The sequence below is a fragment of the Falco biarmicus genome, chromosome 10, assembly GCF_023638135.1.
Source record: "Falco biarmicus isolate bFalBia1 chromosome 10, bFalBia1.pri, whole genome shotgun sequence".
Lineage (NCBI taxonomy): Eukaryota > Metazoa > Chordata > Aves > Falconiformes > Falconidae > Falco > Falco biarmicus.
This window is the reverse complement of record NC_079297.1, coordinates 34,852,642-34,873,406: the sequence shown is the minus strand read 5'-3', so window position 1 is coordinate 34,873,406 and position 20,765 is coordinate 34,852,642. Positions and strand designations below refer to the sequence as shown.

The following is a 20,765-nucleotide window of genomic DNA, read 5'->3' as shown; positions in this document are numbered from 1 at the left end:
CCACGTTACTCATGTTCTTGCATAGTAGGGCTTTGCAGTTCTACAGTTGACAGACCCATCTGTTTCTCTTCATCTCCCAGCTTTGCTATCATCCTCTTTTTATGTTTTCTTTACTTCACAAGGGCATTCATACCTAGCTCTGTGCGTAGGACTACATGTAGCAGGAGCTTGTGATAATTAGGTATGTGGGGCACAGGGCATTATTCCCAGGTAGCACCTCTGCCATATGGTTTTGAAATGGCTCTTTGCAAAGCGAAGTAAAGCTTTACTTCCCCCTCAGGCCTGCCTTAAGGTAGAAAAGTTGACTTATTTGTGGCAATGAACCTATTCCCTATCTTGCCAGATTAATTCATTGGAATATTTTTTTTTAAATTAAAACAAATGCTTTTCTTGAGCCTTTGAAAAAAGCAATGTTCTCTGATGAAAGCAGAAGAAAAAAGGGAAATTACAACCTTTTTTCCCCAACAGTTGTTTCTAGATTGTGCTTTTAAAAAAAAAAACAACAAGACTGTATCATCATTCTACACCCTATCAGTCTTTTCCGACTTACGCTTTTAGTAATTGATGCCTTGCAGGATTTTTTGCTCTTCAGTTTTGCTTTGGGCTTTCTGGATTTGCCTTCTGTTACATGCATATCATAGTGTTTGTTAATATTTAAGTTGGTTTTGTTAATATTTAACTTGTTTAGGTTTACAGTTACGGAGTGTTTAAAGGACATTCTTCTATTAATTACACAGCTGTAGTGGTGATTACTCTGTGTGTTGGATGACTTGTATAGGGAATTCAAAGTGATAGTATTTTGAAACTGTTATTGCAATTTAATATATTTGCATGTGGAACCACTTAAGATACATAAATGCCCTACTGGTTTACCCTTATCAGTGTACTAGGATAAATTGTGTGTGAATTTGCTCAAATATTTGCAAAAAGCAAATTTCTGTCATTCAAAGACAGCTAAAAGATTTATTTTCTAACTTCCCCAGATGTTAACAAAGCTTTAGAATGTACAGTGATCCCGCCTATGGCGTGAGTATAATTCCCATTTACACTCTTCCTCTAAATCAACTATTTCTTCAGCAAACCAAAGTTCCTTTGTATACAGAGTGCTGTATATCTGGTAGAGGGCTATAGTTACGGTTAATGCAAAAGGTATTGCTGTTTAATTTAAATATTAAAAAAAATTATATACATACCTGTTAGAGGCAAAATAGTATTGCATTTTGAGGTCTTCCAGTTAATACAAGGGGAAAAAATGTGGTGGCCATCATTTTGTCCCTTGATTTGCACTCCAAGCATTGCCATTTGATTTAAGTAACAGTTCTTTTGGAAGTAATTTCGAATATATATATGTATGTTGGTTTTTGCTTTAAAATTTAGTCTTAACAAATTTTACCAGCTGGCACAGATATGTTTGTTCAGCAGAAACCAAACAGATAAAAATATGCAAATATTTGTTGGAGTTACAGCAAAGATACGGAAGACATTCAGCTGTTTTTTCAGGATGAGAAGTGCTAGGCTTTTCCTTAAAACTGAACACTACCAAATGAATATGTATTAGTTTAACTAAGTATCAAGAGATTTAAAATTGGTGTTCCCAAGTATTTACTTAACTGCCGTGATGATTTCTTAAAAAGGCATAAATCTCTACTCTCATTGTGTAACATATAGTGTATTACATCATAGGCCATCTTCAATTCAATTCATGCCTAAAATGGAGGAATTATATGCCACCCAGATTATTCTAAAGCATGTTAAAAATGTACTAACACTGTGAGATTTGCATTATTTATGAGAGATTAATAGTCATTTGCATGAATTTGTCATCATTCTATCTTTTCAAAAAATAAAGGCTGAAAGTCTTATATTAGTTCTATTGGTGTAAATCCAGAATAAATCTCTATAACTGTGACTAAAACACGGTCAACTGAGAAGAGAAAAACCCTCTGCCAAGTATAAAAAATTAACTTGAAAGTCAGCAGAAATGTTCTTTGTTCTTCGCTTAACTTGGTCCCAAAATATGGAAAAGCATATATAGTCCATAGCTTCATAGGACACTGGAGGTCTGCAGAAAATCTGCCATAGATTTTCCTTTAGTGTATTTTCCTTCTTTAGTTATAATCCTCCAGTCAGGGATTGAATTTATGATCTCTTTCATATGAAGGCAAAATTATCTGCTGTATTGCGCTTGCTCATTTAAATCTATTACTGTGCATCTGTAACTACTTCATGCCAAAAAACTATCCCTGAACTGTGTTTCTTTGGTCTTCTAGAAAGTGTTTGGTGGTCAGGTCTTCAGAGGTTGAACTTGAGACATGACAGGTGATAATTACAAGACATGGGGTAGCTTGGAAATATTTTTCTGCTTTGTGAGAGCTAGGTTGAAATACTGAAATTTAATTGACATGCCAGCTAAAGTAAAAATTGGAACAAACCCCTGAAAATTATCAAAAACTATGTGTGTGATAACCTGGAAGTCCTATTTTAGTCAGATTATCAGCATGAGAATTTAGCAGGTTAACCTCAGAGGCAGGAGCAAAACTTACTGTGTTTTGCTCTTTGCTACCTCGGGAAGTCAGAGAATACTGCAATATGCTTCCATTTAGGAACATAACCTGAAATAGATTTTGAATGCATTAGTTTTAAGAGACCATGGGTAACATTTATCAGAAAACTGGAGCAGCACAGTAAGATACATAAAGCTTGAGTAACTCTGTAATTTCATAGCTACTTTTAGATAGTTTATCACAATTGCTTTTATGGAATTGAATTTATTTTTTGTAAGGAATTACTTAAATACCATTATTTCAATAAGTATTCTTGCATTATGAAAGCATTTACTACCTAGTTTTCAAGTGAAAAGAAATAGGTACAAGTAAATGGTGGATATTTTGTCCTTGTTCGTCATAGCAGCATTGAAAATTACAGTCCTAGGGCTCTGGTACCTGGGAGTATGGCAGTGTCCTGGATGGAGGAAATAATACCATGAATTAATTTGTTGGGCTGACATTAAGGCCATTCTCAAAGGCATTTATTTGTTGCATTCAACAGGTTGCTTGGAATTTCAAGGGTCTGCAGCGGAGCTGCACAAGGCAGTGCTGAATGCAACCTTCCTGCTTCTTGGACCGTTCTTCCTGCAGTGTATGCTGAAATGCAGGGCCGCAGCAGCAGAGGCTGCCTTCAAGAGATTGGAAGGATACGGATATTCCCAGTGCTTTGAAGGGAGAGGGCTGTTCAACAATTAGGTCACTTCTATGGTTTAGCATTTTGTTTCAACTTGCTTTCACAGGTCACCTTTTACTGACCTGTGAGTAATGAGGTCGTGTGACTGATGAGGCCAGGGAGAAGCAGGCAGAAATACTGGTAGTGGAAGCTGCAGGCATGATACGATTGTCAGCAAAGGAATCTGAACACTCTTCTGAGGCTACTTGGAAGTCGAGATCTATTTCCATGCCTCATTCTCAGCGTCTTGGGAAGCAGGTGGGATCCAAAGAGCAGTCACCGTCCTTAGGCTGAGTCTCCTGCTGCAGTTAGTTTTGTTCGTCACCTGAAGTTCTGGTTCTTGGAGACACACACTGCTGCTGTCTGGCCTAAACTAGTTCTGTTTCTGGGGAGAGGACAAAGCCAGTATTTCTCTCCTAAGGCTGTTGCTGACCTGGGTCAGTTTTACATCCCGAGTCCTTCAGCCTGCAAGTTAAGTGCTCTCTCTGCCTGACTAGAGAAGATCACCTGGGAGCTACGCTGCTAGCAGATCTTCCCCTTCAGCATCCTTCTCCTGTCCTTGGTGCTTCTCCCATCCCGCTGCTTGCACCCAACAGATGTGCGCTTTTATTCTCCTTTGCTACCAAGAGTAACCTTTCAGAAACTGTGCCCGGCATGGGGCTTGGCCCCTGCCCATCTGTCTCAGCCAGGACCACTTAGTAACCCTATGGAAAACAGCAGGCTGGAGCACCTACACACCTCCCGGCAGCTGCAAAGGTGGTCCTCCAGTACCCCAGACCCAGGTCAGACAGGGCTGAGGTTGGGCCTTGGAAGAAGAACTGTGCTGCTCCTTTCCTGACACAGGGTGAGGGAAAGATGTTCCTGCTGGCTTTTGTGGTTGATACATCTGGTGGGTGACACTGCTGCTGACCTTGTGTTTGTATTGGGATGGTTTTAATTCAGGAACAGTTGAAAGGAGATGCAGCAAGCATCTGGAAGATTTAGCAGTGATGTTCATTGGCATTAAGGTCACCTGACCTTTTAGGCAAGGATGGAAGAGAAATGTGACTTTTTTAATATCTGCCTTTTTTAATGAAGTAGACATGGAAGAATTAAGAATATCCAAGTAGGTGACTCAGCACTCAACCTTCATTTTCATAGCTGGAGTGGGTTCAGTTTCATCTCCAGTGCACTGAATTAAGATCAACTCGTATCTGACCAGGCTCCAAATCCAGTATACAATAGTTTTCGTAGCTAATCTTTGTAGCATGTATACCTGTTTTGTATATTTTGAGCAAGAGGAAAGTCTGGAAAGCTTTTTTGATGTATGTAAAAAACCTCACAAACCCAACAAACCCAACCTGACGTGCAACAGAACCAGCAGAGTTAGAGTTTTTGTTACCTACAGCTGAAGCTGAACAGCAGATACATTAGTGTATCTGAACTTTGTTCAGCCATGCATCCAAAGATATGCAGCCTCACTTTTCCATGTGCATTGCCTATTATGTCAGTTCTTGGAAGAATCAAGCACAGTATTGTACTTAATGAATTTGAAAACACTTCGACCCCAGTTGAGCATTACTTAAGCATTTCAGAAAATGTACCCTTAAACTAGCAGTTTTTATCTTCAAAGATATTTCTTTTTAGGCTGAACCTGCTGATTCTTGAAACAAACCCATAGGGATAAACAAGCGTTGGTTTTCATCACGTTGAGAAGTAGTTTTAAGCAGAGAGACTATGTCTTGTCTCAGATTTTGTAGTAAAACAGATTATTGGGTGAGCTGAATTTAAACTTTTGTGTTGTACAGTCTAGGAAGGACTAAAAGTTCTACCATTATATGATGATGCTAAAATCTTGCATGTGGAGATGATTTGTACCCTGGATTACGGTGGAAACTACGTTAGTATGGTAGGAGTAAGCAATACTTTCACTGCTCAGAGCATATTCTGGCATTGCACCGTAGCATCTTCTGGTATAATTATTCTGAAACAGCATTGTTAGTCTGAGGCTTGTCCCGAAAAAGTGTGGTTATCCATGACTACAGGGAGGCATCTAGAAAGATTTCAGTTTGATACAGATCTCCACGTTCTGTCCTTTTTTTTTTTTTTTCCCCATATGCCACAAAAGATCCAGATTACAAATGCTATCCAGAGATAGGAAAGTAAAGAAACGAGGGGTACCCCATGTATATATGTATGCAGAGATCTGATGAAGCAAATGAACAACAACAAAAAAGAAAGTAAGAAAGCTGTGATTGTCTCTTTTTTTCAAAATGGGGAGGTTCTACTTAAATGTTACAGCCTGCAAGAAAGTTAGGTACTTTACTGGCAAAGTCTTTTTTGCTGAGTATTCTCCATCATGCTTTTTTTATTCTAATACTTTTATGTTAGTAAAAATGAGATATTCTACTTTTTCCTGGTATCATAACAAATAATGGAAACATTACATTGATTTTAAAATAAAGTATAAAATCATTGCAGCATTTTAATAACTAAGTACAGATTATATGATTTGACATAAAATGGTATACTAAATAGTGCTGTTGACACATCTACATATTTTGTTGAAATTGTCTTTTCATTAGTAATGTATAGTAATGTTTTCAGCTCTTACGCAGGACAATTTGCATGCATGCAGACATTTCGTATCTCACAAAATAGCACTTGGCTTTTGATTGACCCTGCTAGGAATAACTGCATTGTGCTGGTTCAATCGAACCCTTGAACTGCCATTTTCCTAGGTAGTGTAAACAAGCTATATTGTAGGATTTAGGCAGTATAGAACAGGTGAATCAACTTGGTAATCAGCAGAGACAGCATGCAGTACTGTGTGTGTTTGTATAAATAATGGTGGGGTTATCAGGCCATGTGGACCAGTAAACCTCTGTGGTGCAATGTTTTTAATAACTGAGGTATAGTGTTTCCTTATACTCTTTAGGGATGATGGTCATTGGTGTGTCCTGTAGGTTTTCTATTAGGTTTAACATATCTGTGGTTTGTGTTGGTGATGGTGGATGATATAAATTTGCAGGAAAATCAGTTTGTTTTCACAATTTTCTGCATTTTAGAGCTGCAAAATGTAGTCTGGCAATCTGTTTTAAAGGAGGCTTTTCAATTGTCCCTGATTTATGGCAGATATAGTTGTGAACATTTTCAATTATGAAATAGGAAGTGTGAGAGAGGGGAGGATCAAATTAATATCAACTTCCAAATTATTAAATTATTTATATTAGACTGTTTTACACATCTACTATTTTTGCTCTTTTGTACTTAATTTCAACTTAGAACTGGGAGAAGGGTGATTCTTGCTTAGAAGTGAGCACATAGGGAGAGCTTTTTCTGATGTAGTTCATAACCGAAGTGAGTTAGAAAAAATGTTAACCTTGAGGTGACCTGTTTCCTAATTTGAGAGAGAATGTTGTTCCTCTTTGTTTGCCCAGTAGCATGACTACTTGGTATTATTTCTGTGATGAATACCAAAGACAATATTTTTGTTGAATAGTCATGTTTTTTAAAGTGTGCAAAGGCAATCAAGACCAAATGAAGATACATTTTTATCAAAGTCTTCAAATTGACCAATACATGGAGTTTATAAAAAAAACTATTAAAAAATAATCATCTGTGGAACCTCTAGCCTCTAGCTCATAGTCAAACTAAACTTTTTTTCGTATGACTGAACTATGACTAGTTACTTGAGCTAGTCCATAACGGTATGCTTTATTTCATTCTGTTCTCTTGTGCTTTTTTGTTTACGTGAGCTTATCTGAATCTTGCTTTTTCTTCTAGCACCGTAAACTCTTCTGCCATTAACATGTCTTCTGCCTGACAGGAGGGTGCCCTTCGGCCAGAGCAGAGAGAGAAGCCCAGATGATACAGCAGGCTTTTAAAGGCAATGAACTCATTCATGACAACAAGAGCTGCTGAAACCAGCCCCCACTATAAATAGTGACCTGTCATGTGCTAGATTGGATAAATTGGAAAGAAAAAAATCTGTCTAACTGAACAAACACAAGCGAAAAGATTGCCTCATACTTCAGCTGGAAAGTTGAGTCTTGGCAATGGTCAGGAGCAACAAAGATTTCTGATAGAAAGTATGCAAAGTTGATGCATGTGAACAAGAAGTAACTTAGGAAACAGTTGCTTTCATGAATAATTTGCACTGGGAAAAAAAAGTTCACATTATGTAGTCCCAGGTGTCTTGAAAAATAGAACAGCAGCACAAAAGACAATAAAAATCTGTATCATTACAAAATAAAATGAAGCTGCTGAACAGCGGTGTGTTATTGAAGGTATACAGATATGCAAACCTTCTGCCTCAATCTAGTTATGTTTCTGTTGCCTGAGAAATATTTATTGGCATAGAAATAAAGATCTAGTTTTCTTTAAGGAGATTTTCATATGTTCCTCTCATATCTGTCAGTTTGAGTCAAAACCTTAAATATATTAACGTTCCCACCTTTTCCTGCCTTGTGTGTGATTAATTCTATTCTTGAATCAATATCTGACTGCAACTTTGTTTTCTTTTTCGTAGAGAACCCCCAGTTTGGTTATTTTGAGAAGAGTCAGCATGCACTGGAGTACTTTCAGCTGTACTTGCAGTTCCCTGGGGTAATTTGCCAGCGTACCATTGTGTACACTCTCAGATGGGGCGCTTTTTTCAATAAAGCCTCTGTGAAGTTAAATGAGAATAAGGAGCACTATTAACATGTAAACCCGCATGCATGGAAATACTGTAACGTTTGTGCTGTCTTCTGTAGCCATTGTAAGGGACTGAAAGATTTTGATGCTTGCTGTTTCCCTGAGACAAGAGCAAGAAGAGGACACTTCTAAAAAGCTTGCTGTCATCTTCTGTGTCTCCAGAGTTCTATAAAATAGGAATACTTGGCTGCCTTTCAACAGTTGTGTCCACTAAAGTATTATTGTTTCTGAATTACTTTGAGAATGCTAAACAAGGTGCACTTTTGAAGAGCCCAGAGTAGTGACAGAAATGTTGCTGAGGTTCTGCTTGTTTTCATTGGGCTGGTGCATCATGGCTTGGCTGGTGCACCATGGCAGAAGGTAGAAGGTCAGTAGGTTTGTGTGAGATGGTGGAGAAGCACTGAAAAGTGCTGTCTGTCAAGTCAGCGATGAAGTATTGCGGCGAAATCAGTGAGAATGACTTTATAAAACTTACTGAAACCAACAAACCCACAGAGAAACTACTCTGTTGGAAACCTGTTACTATAGTAAAAATAGTACTATTGCGTTTTAAAACTGACAGAGCAAAGGTGCAGGCGACAACAGAAGGAAGATTAATAGAGAAGCATGGTGCTTGCTTATAGGTTTTTCATTTCTACGCTGCTGTTTGGATACTTCAACAGCTTTACCCAAGACACCCCACAGCAATGAAAGTGAACAGATTGGTGTCTCTCTGCAAACCATATTTAGTTTGAAGTTATTTTACATGAAATAATCTGAAGAATGTAATAGAACTACTTTTGAATAACATACCCTGCAGACAGAATAAATAAAGCTTCCAGAGTGTACTGTTTACTCAAATGCATAAGTCCTCAGAGTAAAAACTGTTTTAATGTTAGTTGGAGTGTTCTTTTGATCCTCTAGAAGATACGTGCTAGCTATGTTTCCTTGGATAACCTGTTTGCTTTTGAAAGAACATGTGGGATTTGTGTTATTAAAATCTGGATTCTTTAATGTGCAAGAAAAGAATATAGTGATACACAACTTTGCCACCTTTTAAAGTCGGAAGTTTATACTTAGATATTGTAAATATGCTGTTATTATTATTATGGAATGGTGAGAGGAGATGAGTAAAAAGGTGCTTAAGTCATCCTGATGGGACCAGTGTGGTGAAGGCTTATTTCATTGTTCAGACTATTACCCACCTTTGTTACTGCATACTATATACACACACAGACACACATAGGCTTTTCATAAATTTATGCATGCTCACAAAAGTATTTTGAAGGCTAATATATAGAGATCGTTAAATTGCAAGGCATCTCTACCTTTTGCAAGCTGTAATTTTAGGGACTGAGTGAGAACTCTAAATCTCTATATAATCTTTTTTCTTTTGCAAATTTTATTCCTTTTCTGTTTCTGTATATTACCATTGAAGACAGCCCTTATCAAAACTCTTAGTTTCATGGTTGAATTATTTAGTAGCTTGTAGTACATTCACCAGTTTTGCAGCTTTTCTTTAGAAATGATCTTCTAAAGAGGAGAGAAGGCCAGAAAAATTCTCACTTTTAAAACCTTTTCAATTTAAAGTTTAAAAATGTCTCCAGAGTATATTGTTTCTTGACCTTTTCTCTCACCAAAAAGGAAGTAGTTTAAGAAAAGGTTAAACAGCTAAAATGTGAAATTGTCATGGTAGCTGAAATTAAACATTAAATAAAAGAGGTTTTGACTTACAGGTTACATATATATGCCCTTTGAAAAATCTTGTTTTGAAGATGGGTATTTGCCCTTTCACACGCTGTCCTGATGTACATGGAGCAGTGGGGGACTGGCCAGTCCTGTTCGGGAGACATGTACCTTTGGAGGACTGCCGTGAAAACTGTTGGGGAGGTATTTCTGTAGTTTTGTTTTGCAACAGAAATCTAAACTCTTGAGCTTTAGGATACAGCTTTTTAGGTAATTTCTCTTACATTTATTAAGAGATATGGCTCCCTGAAAAGGGGGACGATGGACCCTTGCCAGTTGAGTCTAAACCAGCTGTTGCTATGCGTAGACGCTATTTATGGTCAGTGATGGAGGTGCAATTCCTGGTAGATTCAGGGTTTAATAACTGAGTTAAATTTTTAAGAAGCACACTGAAAAGAAAATGTGTGGTATAGATTTTCAAGCTGAATAGTATTTTTTATCCTTTGACTGAATCACTCAGTTTGCCATAGTGGAAGATAAGTGCAGTTTGCTGCAGCAGGAGCAGATGATCCTTCCTTCTGATCAGAGACCTGTTGCTTCTAGTCAGTTTGGTTTGTGTGAGAGAACCGAGGAGAGAATGGAAAGTGTTAAGAAAAGAGCATCAAAATGGGATGTGTGTTCAGTAGCGGTTTCCCTTTCACTAAAGCATTTTTCTTGAAGAGTGACTCAGGACTAGTAAAGCAAAGCACCTGAGGATTAAAAAAGTTACCCTTTGTAAATAAATCCTACTCTAAAAATTATATGTGAAGTTATATATTTTCCTAGAGTGTATATTCTTGGTGCAAAAAAGATATACTAGAGGCTTGTTTCTTTATATCCTTGGTGAAAAAGCATTATCCATGAAGATAAATACTTTCATCGGGGCGACTACAGATCATGGTTTTTACCTTAACATATTCCAGTGCCATACTATTTTTCATGTTTTGGAAGAAAAGGAACACCAGCCATAAATGCTGAGAACCTTTCTGCTGAATCCTTTATTTATTAGTTGAATGTGCAGCAAAGTGCAACAGTGTATAGGTGTAGCCATATCAGTGTTGTTTGTAGATACACATCTTTGGCAGAACTGACTGTACAGGTACTTCTTAATGTGTACATTTTGGCTTCTCATTTACTCTGCAGAATTGAATGCTTGTTTTAGTCCAACCCTGCCCAGTGGGTTTGTTATCAGGAGTATCAGAGTGATAAGAATAACAGTCGGTGTCTGTAGACCAAGAAGCGTCTTTTTTGAACAGAGGTATGGCCAGAAGTTGCAGTAAAACACTGCAGGTTTGAAGTCTTGTGTGAAAGGTGGCAGGCAGACTTCAAATCGTTTCCACTCACTTTTGTGTTATGTGGCTGTGTTTTTACTAGGTCATAATTTTTAAACTTTCAAAGGCCAGTTGTGGCAACTGAATTGATACTTCACCTGCTCCACTATTAGCAAGAATGAATGTTCTGGGGAACAAAAATATTGCTTTGGCTAAGTTAAATCAAGGCCTGTTTAAAGGAGCCAGACTGGCAGGTCTCTGTTTAATAACGAGTATTTGCAAGGTAGATGTGGAGGTGACATCTGCCTTTTGTTGCTATTCCCAGTAATCCATGCAAATTTATCATTTACACATGCTACATTGGTGCTTCATTTGAGACTTGCATCAACACTTCAGGTACTTCATCCCTGCTTGAAAACAAAACCTTGTTTCAGGCTAGGACCAGAGAAACAGCCTGACTTTCTCTGCAAATGGTCACCAGCTTCCCAGGAAATACGTAGTACAGGGCGGTGAAGCTGAGTTTTCAGCATTTAATGTACTGCTGAGGCAGCTTGGTAAAAGAATAAAGCTGGGAAGTTAGGAGCTGACGGATGAGAAGGCAAATGAATTAGTCTGGACAGGCATATAAAACCAAATGTAAACTGGGACAGTGGCAGTCGAAAGAGGGATAAATTAGAAAGAGAGGAGAGAAAACCAGCAATAAATGAGTTGAAAGGAAAAGAGTTTGGTGGGAGGTGGCAAGAAGAAGGAAGGCTGGCTGTGATTAGCTCCCTACCAGTCAATCACTTTTCCTCTTTGAAAACCTGGAGGTGCATCTAGATCTCTCGTACCCCCAGCATACCAATATCCCGTGCTTGTCTAGTTCAACATGATGGAATATTTCTCTTTCCAATTTTTTAATTTTTTTTTTTTTAAATAACTGCATATCAAATATTTGTCAAGTACTGCTTCAACGAGGAGCTAAAATGTTCAGAGTGCTTGGGTAGGCATTAGTTTGAGTCAAGTAAATGTGCAGTATGATAGAGATGCTGCAGTTTTACACGGGAACCCTTCTGCTTACGATGCACATAGTGGGATAGTGCGGAGGTAATGGGAAGTGAGGCCTGTCTGGGAGATGTTGCCTGTAAAGCTCCTGGATCTTTTTACGGGAAAAAATTGAATCATGACCGGGGCAGATGACTACAGAGGGGGAATGGATCGTTCCCAGATTAGGGCAGTGGAAAGCCTGTGTGAACAGCTCTGGTTTGTTGCTGCATCTCTTCCAGACTCTTCACAGCAACTTGTTGTCTGGTTGAAAAATGTGAAACTTGACTTACGGAAGTGTTGAGTATGCAGCTGCGATACAGGAGCCTATTGTTTTGAAGGTTGTATTTTGAATTTTTGTTGTCCTTAATACAGAGAATGTAAAAGCCAAGTTAATACGTTTCAGGTAGGTTCCCCAAAATTAATGGATAGTAGTTACAGTATTGGGCCTAATATTTCTTTTTTTCTCCCACTCAAGCTTGGTGCTAGTCTCATCAGCATAGATGTGATTTGAAGACAAACTTGTTCATTTTTGCTCTTACATACTGTGGTGCTAAAAGCCTAGAGGCAGGAGGAAGGGAAATAAATTGTCTGCCTGGCTGGGCTGTGTTCTCATTAAATGCAGTGTGTGCCTGAACAGCTTTAAAATAATCATATATATTACGTATAATAGGCTATAATAATTGTTTCAAGTTGCATTTCTAATTTTAAAGCTTGCTTGTATGTTTGTTGACCACTCTTTAATTTTGTTGGGACTTTGAGCTTGTGAAATTAGGATTTCCCATCTGAAGCCACACCTTCAGGAATAAAGCTGTGTGCCAGGATGTGTTGTCTGGTACTTCTTGTCTTCTGGGCTGTAACATCTTGGTCCCATGTTCTACATGAGGGTTGTTTCCTGTCATGACTGGACTCCCGATTCTGGAATGGGGCAATGTGTTAAAAGCTATCCTTAAATTTTAAATACACAATACTAGATCTCTTTGCATATTTCTCTAGTGGAGCAACGTAAAATTTTGTGTATCTTACAAAGGAGTGGGCAGGTTCCAAGGTGTAACTTGCATTATTTGAAAAGGTGCATTGTTCCAGGGCATGTGTGTGTTGGGGAAGAGTGCAACAGCTCTGCCATGTGTTTGCTTATGTAGATGTTTAAATAGCATGCCTGGCTTGCGTTCATTTAATTTAAATACGAAATGAAAATCTTTTCTAAAACTGCTAGTAGAAGGCAACAATTTAACGATATATGAATGAGCAAGCCACAACAAAAGAGTCAAGATATTCCCTGCAATGGTGAATGTTGTAATTGTTTAGAATAATACAGAAGGAGAGAATAAATCTTTCTCAAACTAAGAAATACCAATTTTTCTATGGGTTTTTTTGAAGTATATAGTGAGGTGGAATTTCAGCACTGATGGAGGCAGGATAGTGGCTGATGGAAATCAGTTATAATATCTTTTACATAGGAGATGGAAATTTCTTATTTCATAATAAGATGATTTGAAGGCAACTTTCTCCATGCAAATCCTACCATGAGCAGAGATTTTATTGCAAGAATGAGACAACATTGTGGAAGAGATGGTTTTGATAGATGTTGCAAAATTAAACAAAGAATTTTAATGGTACCTTATGATCACCGTGTTTGCCTGTGATAGCTTTTTATAATCATGATAGAATACTGATAATGGAACTTGGAATTAAAATTCCTGATACAATCCCCAAGGGAAAAAAGGAACTGGTGGTGCTTGGCCGGTGGCCAAATAAACCCCCTAATGTTTAGTCAGGGAAGCTGGCAGCAGAATGAAGTTCAGCCTTCTTGCTGGCCAAAGATGCAGGTTAATAAGAGACAGAGGAGCATGTGATAGAGACTTTTGCTTTCTGTGACACCCGCGTGGCTTCTGTTGCTGGCAGTAGCTTGCCATCTTCTGGCTTTCTCACATGAGGCAGCAAACAGCTTTGTTTCCCTTGTGCAGTCAAAAATGCAGACACAAGGAGACACTGTCTCTACACTGAGATGATCCTGTGAGCTAGACAAGAACATGAATTTCCAACATACTAACTATTCCACACTGGTTCCCTATGCAGTTTTTTGGGGTTCAAGTAGCATTCTCTCCTCACTTTACATCCTGTAGGGATGAGGTAGGTCATTCCGTGTTCAAAGTGTCCGTGCAAGAGAAGAATGCCAAGAAGCAAGCGGTATCAAAATTTCATATGCAGAATTATTTAGCAGTAATTTTTCCTTGAAAACAAGTTTTTTTAAATTTCATTTTTAGAAGATTAACTAAACCCCTTTTATAGAACATTTTTCCTGATCATATAATAGTGGCTTATAATTAAGAATTTCATTGGTTAGCCTTGGAGGACACAATTAAGTACAGCCTAAGGATGACTTCAGTTCCTGTACTTGGGCATATAGGAACCAGACTGTAGAAATATTGAAGCACTGCCTTCATGTGCCTTTATAGATTTGTCAATTGATAAACTTAAATTAATTCATTGCTTAAAAAAAAAAAAAAAGCCTAAAAATTTGAACATAGCAAATTGTAAAGTAGCTCAGGAAATTAATTGTCAGCCAGAAGATATTTTTGATACAGTGTTCAACATCTAAGCATGGTAAAACTGATTTTTCAGAAACTTCTTCAATGTCATTTCATAACTGCTTTTTAGAAAAGTTAATTCCATATATATGTTTTTAATTTGTAGGTACATTGAAACCTTGAAGGAGCACAAACCAAAAATTGTCTGGGATGAACAAATTGCTGAACACTACTTCGAATACAAAAAGTGAGTTACATTTATTAACTTATCATTCTGCAAATATTTTTGGGCATGGCCCAGTACACAGTGAATTACCAGCTAACTATAGTATGCAACAAATTGAGCAAATGGAAATTCTGCTGTTTGTGATCTGAATATCAACACTGAACTGCAGCAGAAAAGAGTGCGTCAGGTGAGAGAAGTAAATCAGAGAAGGATTAATTAGATACCATAAGCTAAAACAATCGTTATAAGAGAAGTCTGATGAGTCATATCTTTAGAAGTTATCCATCAAAGTTATCTGCTGAGTATCAGTTAATCAGAGGCTCTGAGATTAGTACTGGGAGCAGTTGGGTGATTACCAACAGTGCGGCCAGAAATAATTCTGGGAAAAATCTGTGAAACAGGAGCCTAATTTTACAAGTCCTAGCGGTAAGGTTGGTCAGGCAACAGACTTCCACTAAATGGAATGGATTGTAAAGAAATGTCATGAGAATAATAATATCAAGTGACTTCCAGGTCAAGTTTCTAAGATGACTGAGAGCATGAAGAGGAAGAGTAATAACTTTCTTTGTCTTCCCTTTTTCCTCGTGAAATGACAAGAGAATTCCTGATGCTAGGAAGAACCTGTTTAAAACAGATTTAAAAAGAAACCCAGCAACATCTTATTAAGCCTCTGATAATTTGCTGTTTTTTATGGAAATTTACAAAAATATGGTAAAATTATACAAACGACTTCCACCTACTTCTACAAAAGTATCTTGTATATCACTCAATGCATTGTTGATGTGAAGGCACGCCACTGAAAAAAAGTAAAAGACCTTTTAGAGTACTTTAAGAAAAAAAATGTCAGAACTACTTTATTTCCCAAATACCTTCTTGGTTTAATTTTTTTAAGTTAACAAACCCTCAAAACAAAGAAACAAACAAAAAAAGCAACCCTGAAAAATGTTCTGCTGTTATCTTTTTTGTTTAATTTTAAAGTTTCTCTCAGCCAGTAATTTTCTCTGGACTTCTCAGCAACACACATTTCCTATCAGGGAAAAAAAGTAATTTACTTGTTGGTCAGAAGAGTTTCAATTTTTTTTCTGTGTCTGTATGAAAGGGCTTGTATCTGTGTTCCTTCATATTTAATTCTTTGGTATCCTGTTACAAAATTCCTTTGTGCCAAACAATTAGAAGGGGTTTTGTGTTAACTAAAGGAATAAATCAGAAGTTTTGTTTTACCGCTCTTCAACGTACAATTCAATTGGAGAGACAGTGAGCACTGGGTGAAAATTTGCTCTCAAAAAGGTAAATCTGAGGGCTGTTGGAATGGCATGCTTTTGGGACTCGTGTTTGAAACACATTTCCTAAACGTCTCCTTGCAAACTGACTGCTTGTCAGTAGTACTGCATCATTTGCTTTGAAAGCCAATTTTTGGAGATTCTTTTTTGCGGGCTTCTGGAAGGAATTCTTCATGCATAAAGCACACTGGATCTGAAAATCACTCCAAACGTCACTTGCTGTGCTGTGCTTGGCAGGCAGCCGCGTGGCTTAGCGTGTCTGCAGTGGTTGGGCTGGCTGCAGGGAGGGTTATTTAAGGGAACTTTTTTGGTTACCGCTTTGGTTTGCAAGGGTTCGGTTACACGGGATGGGGATGGAAGCCAAGCCTGAAGTATGCTTCACTGGTAAAGCATCTCATCTGGAAATCTTGCATCTCTGCAGTTGCTAAGAAATCATCATGAATCTTTAAGCAAAGCACAGCTAATGATTTTGATGTAGCACCCAGAGACTATTACAAGTAGTTACAGAAACCTGTTGTCTCTGAGTGCTTGTCCTAGTGCACTTTACAGGTGAGCGTGCATTTATGTAAGTTAGGAGATTTTAGGAGCAATTCCTACTTGGTCTGTCCACGCACTCTGCATTTCCTTCCAGTCTAACCGGTAAAACGGTGCTGTGAGACCACTTGTAACTCATCCTTCTCATTATTAGGGGTTGAAAATGCAGCCTTGGTATCTGTGCCCAGTGTGGCTTGCCCTGTCTGTATATTTTATACAGCTAGCATTTAATTGAACCTGAAAGATAGTTATTTGGGGAATTGGGGAAAATCTTTCACAGTTTTCATCTGACAACAAAATGTCTTCATCTTTTTCAGATGCGCATTTAGTAGGCGCAACTGTTTTACTATCTGACAGTTTTGTAATCCAGTTGCAACAAGATACGTCAGCGTGTTTACTTAGATCTGGTATCAGACCCTCTCTGCTGTGAGATCTCTTCTTGGATCCTCTATTTTTGCTGTCAACCTTTTTACTTCTCCTAAGAGCTGCCCTCCTTAAAGGCCGCTAGTATGGGGCACATAAGTACCTCCTCTGACTCTGCCTGTACTGTATTTCATTGTAACCAGTTCTTAGGAAAAATGTTACACCCAAAATTTGGGACTTTAATCTTAATCATGAAAGTTACCTGATTTCTTCTCAAACTTTGTGCTAGTGGTAGGAAACTGTGCTCTGTTCTTACGGTGTTTTGAAAGGGCTTGTCCTGAAGTCTTTTAAGGAATCCTTTAAACAACCAGGGATTTTTGTTCTAGTTGTGGCACGATGCAGTTGCTGTGCAAAGACTCCTCTAGCAGGTCTTTGACGGTACACAGTCATGTTTTGAACTTTCTAACTTTCCAGCAGCTAGCACTGTCAAAGCCCATTGAAGTAGGATGATTTTGTCAGGAGGACCTTTCTGACAAATATTCCTGTAACTGAAACATGCAGGACAGTGTCATGGTTGCATATTTGACTGTCAGATGTGTTGCGTACCTTCTTTTAACAGCTTTTCCTTCCCCACCACTTTGGATTCATGTGCTGTGCTGTATTTCTATCTACAGTAGAAAAAGGGCAGGAGTAGAACTTCTTATCTACAGTAGAAGAGGAAGAGAGGTAGAGAAGACTTTGGCCCGACCCTGCCCCTGCCCTCAGTAGATAGAGTAGCCAGGTGCAAGTATGGAATGAATGGCAAAAGTGTCTGATTTCAGAGACAGAGCGACTCAGGTTCCAGCGTGGAATGAGCGTTGGGTAAGAAATCTCAAAATTCCAAGGTACTAAATGGCAAGTAGTGTCTGTCTTTGATATGGGTTTATTAATGCTCATGTGCTGAACATACTAGCCTATCTTACTGTTAATAGCAGTCACTTCTTCAAAATAAAATCAGCAGTTTTCTTCAGCCCTGTCTTTGTTTCCTTGTAGTGGGAAGGAATAAACCTGGTTTCAAATTCTAATCTCAGATAAAAATGCTATGGGAATCTATCAAATCTGTTGTGACTATTTGGTTTTCCTGTTTTGCAGAAATAAAGGAGGAAAACATGCAGTCTTCTACCCAACGCTGAAGGTAAGTGCCACTTCTTCACATCAGAGGGCTGAAAGAGGAAAGAGATGTTTACTTGACTTGTTGCATTATTGAGACACTTCAGAAAATATTGAACTGGGTTTAGGCTTTTGTGAACGAAGTTTACCCTTACGTAGTTGTTATGATTCGAAGCTTCAGCTGCTTGTACAAGAAGATTGTTTTTTTCTGTCTCATGCATAACGGGGTTTGGGGATCTTTGAAGACAAGCCATGTCTAGAGATAAGGTACACCAGGACAAAGCAGTGCACAGTTCATGTACTAATAGACATGCTGCTTGTCAGGGAAGAGACTGAAGAAATTTTCCTTCTGATAGTGTTGGCTGGAAGCTTGGGGAACTTTTGCCTTCCTCTGTAATGGGGTTCTGATTCTCCCTGTCAGCCTACATCACCCTGTTTTCTTCAGTTCTGTTTCTGTGGAACATATTTTAGTGTTTTGAAAACTTAAGCATTTCGCCTTCCTAAAGTCCCTTGGCAGGCCATACAATTTCTGTCTATACAATAGGCTGTAATATACCAGAATGCAGGATAAAGTGGTTACTTGCAGCCTTGGTTCCTAGGAAGCTATATTTAGATTTTCTCAAATTAAGCTAAAGGCAGTACGTTAAGCCTCTGCTGGCTTTTATTATTGGAAGGGAATTGCTTCTGTAGTGGAAGTATATCATATTTACAGAGAACAGAGACATTTAGTATGGTTAAACATACATATTTGTATTGTTGTTCTAAGTGTCTTCAGTGATAAAGTTTTATTTTACCCCCAAGACATTTCTGGGATGAGTTAGAATTTCTGTACGCTGTGAAATGATAGCCTAAATAAGAATAGTCCTTTGCGTAGTTCATAAATCTGATTTATTTCTTTGGCATTTTGTCTATTTAGATAGTTATCTTTTATTAGGTCATTGAATTAACTGGTGCAATTAACTGTCTCTTGCTGAATGATTGCTTGCTAACCAGAGAGTATTTGAAATACAGACTAGGTTTTTCAGTATCTGGTTCAAGGATAGATGCTTTTAAAAAAACTGATAATGGCATGAAGAGCTGGCAGCATGGAGTGTCTAATGTCTCTAACTAAAAGGTAGTTGCTTTATGTGTCTTTGTCTTAGTCCATCCAGTTGCGCATAGAGCTTGCAAAAGAATTGGGCACTGGAATATCCATCTGGGAACTGGGACAAGGCCTGGACTATTTTTATGACCTGCTTTAAAATAAGAGATGATCTGGAAAAGACTTTATTTGCTTCACTGAGACTCCACCTTCAATAATTTGGGTAGCCTGCAGAGGTGATTTTTAAAACATTTTTTGTAATTGATATTGTATCTGTATTAAACTTTCATTTTTTCCAATAAAAAACCTTTTGTGATTTGCCACACAGACATGTTTGTTCGTATCTGGTAAAATTGAGAGAAAAAACCCCCAAAAATCCAGAAATTTCTTTTAAAGCTCCTGAATTCAGAGTCATTGAAAATAGACCAACATAGCTGGGATGGTGTCAGAATTGAAAATATTTTCTGAAATGTTTTCTACAAGAAATAAAATGTACAAGTTGGTGCCATCTGATCAAGATTTCAGGCAGAGACCTCTGAAACAGTTGCTGGTCATAACCAAAGTAACTGAACAAATAATTCCATCAGATTATGTCCAGCAAATTTAGTATCTGCTGGACCCTCTGCATCTTGCTGACTTCTGATAAGGTGAGTCAACATAAAATGTTGTGGCAGAGACCGGGTAGATACCCTTCTGTCAAGCTGGTAGAAAATCCAGCACTGACAAGCTAAACTGTTAGTTCTGGTTTTCTTTTCCTTTTAGTAAATTCCTTAAGTAGTTCAGTCATAGTAGTTTCAATTTAGGACATGTTTCTAAATCAGTTTTTGTTACAGGCCATGCTCTGTGATTTCTCCATTCTGCTTAGTGTCTCGGTTTACAGTATTTAGCACTAGTGCAGCATGCATCAGTGATTAGCTCGTGGGAACTGTCATGTGTAGCACCAAAAGCTTTAAAGATAAGGCTGGATTTCATGGATAGCCCCAACAGAGAGAGCTCCAGAGCAGCTCTGGCAGGTGGTCAGTGTCCTTGTGCAGGACGCTGTTGTTCTTTAGCTGTACGCGTTGGTGCTTTTGTTTCCACGATGCAGAATTTTTATGAACCCAAAAACTGTAACAACCCATCGGTTTAAAAACAAAGCCAAAAAATTGTGTCTCTGGTTTTTGGTTTTCAGTATTTATGTTTGTAGAAATACACAGGCTTCAAGGCAGTTTCTTCTAAGGAAACTAAGGGGTGCTGGGAATTTGATGAGGGTGTCATTGGTCACCAGCAGAGACTCAGGCAATAGCTCTGTGCTCCCACTGGTGTTCTTCTTGTCACTTACAGTTGTCACAAAGATAACTGCACTTTCCTGTTTGCATCCACCCTTCCCAGTAATTAATCACAGTGGGGAATTTATCTGCTCCTGCTGTTTTCAGCAGAATAAATCCCAGTGTAATCCACCATTGATTAAAGAACTATTGATCTTCACCTCTCTGATTTAGTTCTGGCATCTCCCAACTTCTCACATTGCACAAGTATCCAGCAGGGTTTACTAATCAGGCTTCTTTCTTCCATAGCATTAGTAGGAAGATAATTTGCTACATGAATCCTTGTGTTCTATTAACTTGAACTTTGTAGTTCATTCAAAAGCAATCTAAAGTCACTCTGGCAATGGTATCTAGAATAGCACAAGAATTAAATTCTTTTACACTGATTTTTCTACTTTCA

The 20,765-nt window shown here is 38.2% G+C and overlaps 1 protein-coding gene across 8 annotated transcripts in view; it reads left to right on the top strand.

Annotated features, from left to right (window-relative positions):
- Positions 1-19,387, top strand: part of CHID1 (chitinase domain containing 1) — a 127,468-nt gene extending 108,081 nt beyond the window's left edge. For all 8 annotated transcript variants that reach the window (XM_056354231.1, XM_056354223.1, XM_056354224.1 and 5 more), the window contains 3 exons: positions 14,592-14,672; positions 17,960-18,002; positions 19,120-19,387. In XM_056354231.1, coding sequence (XP_056210206.1) covers positions 14,592-14,672; positions 17,960-18,002; positions 19,120-19,218 — 223 coding nt within the window. In that variant the 3' untranslated portion in view covers positions 19,219-19,387. The remainder of the gene's footprint in view (positions 1-14,591; positions 14,673-17,959; positions 18,003-19,119) is intronic.
- Positions 19,388-20,765: the final 1,378 nt, after the last annotated feature.